This window comes from Salvia hispanica, chromosome 3 (assembly GCF_023119035.1).
Source record: "Salvia hispanica cultivar TCC Black 2014 chromosome 3, UniMelb_Shisp_WGS_1.0, whole genome shotgun sequence".
NCBI classification, from domain to species: domain Eukaryota; kingdom Viridiplantae; phylum Streptophyta; class Magnoliopsida; order Lamiales; family Lamiaceae; genus Salvia; species Salvia hispanica.
The window spans coordinates 24,848,982-24,852,190 of record NC_062967.1 but is presented as its reverse complement, the minus strand read 5'-3'; the positions used below and the strand labels follow the sequence as shown (position 1 = coordinate 24,852,190).

At 30.4% G+C, this 3,209-nt stretch overlaps 1 protein-coding gene across 1 annotated transcript; it reads right to left on the bottom strand.

The window, feature by feature from the left end:
• Positions 1-702: 702 nt before the first annotated feature.
• Positions 703-2,506, bottom strand: LOC125211438 (protein transport protein Sec61 subunit gamma-1). The gene is made up of 3 exons (XM_048111232.1): positions 2,309-2,506; positions 2,096-2,224; positions 703-858 (listed from the first exon to the last, which is right to left on the bottom strand). Exons 1-2 carry the CDS (start codon positions 2,400-2,402, stop codon positions 2,109-2,111), a joined length of 210 nt encoding a protein of 69 aa, XP_047967189.1. The 5' UTR covers positions 2,403-2,506; the 3' UTR covers positions 703-858; positions 2,096-2,108.
• Positions 2,507-3,209: the final 703 nt, after the last annotated feature.

The window sequence follows — 3,209 nt, the reverse complement described above, 5'->3', positions numbered from 1 at the left end:
TATTACAAATATCAACAATATGATATAAGAATATCAACATTAGTACAAGAAAATATCAACACATATTTATCGAGATTTTTACATGGTTTTATTGAGATTTTTTGATGTATTTGTTGATAAAAATCCTAGATCAACATTTACTAAAACTAAAATAAAAAATATCAAATTTCATCATCCGAACATCGTCGGAACATATGCAATTGAGATCTCGTTGGAATCCTTATTAAATTATCTTTAATTTGATATATTTTTTGCGAAAAAATAATTTAAATTGAGAGAGTTACGTAAATTTAAAGATTTGAGATGATTTTGAGAAGAGGGAAAGAAGTTAGTTATAATTACTACATATAGGATTTGACATTAATACCCTTTTAATTTAATTAATAATTATTTAAATTTAAAATATATTACACTTGGCATTATATTAACCACAAGATCTTCTAATCTAATGGTTGAAAATTGGTCTCAATTTGGGATTGATAATTAGTTAGCAATTGATTACATCCCCTAGAAATTAATTATCACGCATGCTAAAAGATCATGCGACATAATTAAGTACTATTAACATTTAAATTATATTAGAAAATCTAATCAATTATTAATTTTCTAAATAATAATAATAATATAGTTGTATAAAATAATTAAAATTATTTAAATACCTCAAACAAAAAACTAAAATTAAACTCAACAAGGCAAACAGAATGTAGAAGTAGAATGTATTGCAAGTGTTTACAATATCGTGCATAAGATTAAGAAGAAGTTGTACAATATGACAAAACTGATCAAATAATGTTCCGAGCAACCGATCTTCACCGCTATCTGATTGTTGACCAGGGTTCTCATTCTAGCTGTGGAAGCCTGCACTTCAAAGAATTGTTTCTATTAGTGGGACTAATCTTTATACACAACCTAATAATATCATACCTGCAGAGCTAGCATGTGCAAATCACTCTAATTGTTGCAAGTGAGCATGTTTAGTGAGTGATGACCAACAAAGTAACAAATCAATATAACTTGTGAGAAGTAACAAATCAATATAACTTGCGAGGCAACTGTTGATGTAAAACCCTACCACATTATGATTTAATCTCATTAAAGTGCTTTTAACAGCATTGAATATAATCCAAGTATCAGTTCTTTGTATTCTGAGAAAAGATGATTGTGAAAATCATCAATTTTCCAACTAACAATGTTTTTCCTCGCTGCTCAACTAGCTGTTCTTTAATTAATTTTCTTTCATATTACTGATATCCAAGGTTCGAAGCAGCTTTAGAGTAAACAAAAAAAACATATGAGGATTTGCTTCAATATACTATTTATTCTTCAACGGCTTTGACATTTGAAGCTTCCTCCATGGCTTATAGATATTGTGAATATACTAACAAAATCTTAGTATCTAATCTTGCACCATTCAAATCAAGCAAGAAATATACTTCACCCCGCTCCAATTAGTCTATACATCATGTAAGAAAACTAATAGCAATTCATAAATATGATAAGGTAAAGTCTTTGAATTCCCTCTTAAACACTACAGCCTCAACTCTCATTTTTCACATTGTTTACTAGGAAAAATCTATCTAAAAAGCCAAAAGGGGCATTTTCCAACATGTTAAGAATGAGATAGCTTCCCCAAGTCAAGGTGTAAAAACAGGTCCAACATATACCAGTGCTAAACAACACATGGAATTTCTCTTGATCTATGAATTATAAAATTTCTCTTTCGATCTACGTTGACAGTTCCTAGAATTTCTGACACTTCAAACAATTGTAAGCCTTCAAGCTCTGTAGCTCTCATACTATTTTCTCTGTTTCATAGCAAGCACTAGAACTAGACAAAGTTCAGCACATAATAATCTAAAAGGATGGGGCTTTATTGATTCATAGATCTCATTCCATATAAAAATTAATGTACAACGTATTGATTTTTCACTTATTCCGAATAATCACTCCACCACTAGCTAGTTCATGATATAACACAATCGACAGTAACAGAAAGAGAAACGGCTAAAATCAAAAAGCGAGGCCACAACTAAGGTTGAAGCCGTGCATTTACATTAAACGAGTACAAAGGCGCAATTAGAGAAAGGGACTGTACCTAGGAACAAAATTCAAGCAGCACCAACAATAATATTGTTGATTGGAATGAAAATTAACTTGACGAAGAAACCAACGAATCCCATCACGACGAACCCTATAGCTGTCCGAGTGGCTACCTTGGTGAATTCTACAGGATAATCAAATTTCAAAAGATCAGGTCAAATCTCTCGCCTAAAATAAGAAGCTAAAATCAAAGTAAGAGGAATATTACCTTTGCGATCAGGCTTGTGGCATCGCTTGACGAGACGAACGCTGTCCTTGGCGAAATCTCTCAATGGATCGAAAACTGAATCCAGAGCATCCATTTCCAGATAGAATTCGATTTCTTTACTTCTTCGCCTGGATCTATAAAATTGATTCGGATTGAAGACGAAGTGAGGGTTTTATATTGGGGAAAGGGGCAAAATATTTTCCTAACCAGTTGGGGACTGCAGATTGGTTGAAGTCAACGAAGTATGACGCTGAATGAAGTTCCTTATATACCCCTGAAAATTAATTGATATTTATAATCGGAGAGGATCACCTCATTCAAATGATATACCATTTCATCCTACACTAATAAAATAATAACACGTGGATATTCTTTAAATTAACAATATAAAAGACTAAAAGTTTAATTATGATGATACATATCCTCATACATCAATAGTTTAATGCCATATATATATTCTTTAAAAAAGGAAATAACACACTAAAACCTAAAATTTAAACCCTAGAGGTTTCATTTATTTAATTCTCATTAAAAATCATAAACGTAAATCCCCTTTTTTTTTCTTTTTTGTTAAACTTTGTTTTTTGTCTGCAAGGAAGGTTAGCTCCGATTAATTTACGTTTACAACTATGTACTATTACTTAATTTCGTGACTTATTTTAAACTTAATTGGTATTACGTGTTTCTTCTTCCTTCTAATTCTCTAAGTTAAATGCATAAAAAATATAATAAAGGATCGAAATATCTATCAAAATATTTTATGTAATTGGTTTTAACTTTTTATGAGGCAGTACTAAAAATAAATGACATTGGATGAGAATATGATAAGTATGAGAGTTTTTTATCTAGAAGTTAAAATTTAATTAAAAGAAAATTCTTGATAAATTGAATGTTTCGTTCA

Excerpts from the sequence above, each read along its gene's own strand:
- LOC125211438 (XM_048111232.1), bottom strand. The coding sequence starts at position 2,402 with ATGGATGCTCTGGATTCAGTTTTCGATCCATTGAGAGATTTCGCCAAG. Across the intron at positions 2,225-2,308 it reads CCACAAGCCTGATCGCAAAG|AATTCACCAAGGTAGCCACT; the intron begins GTAATATTCCTC and ends ATTATCCTGTAG.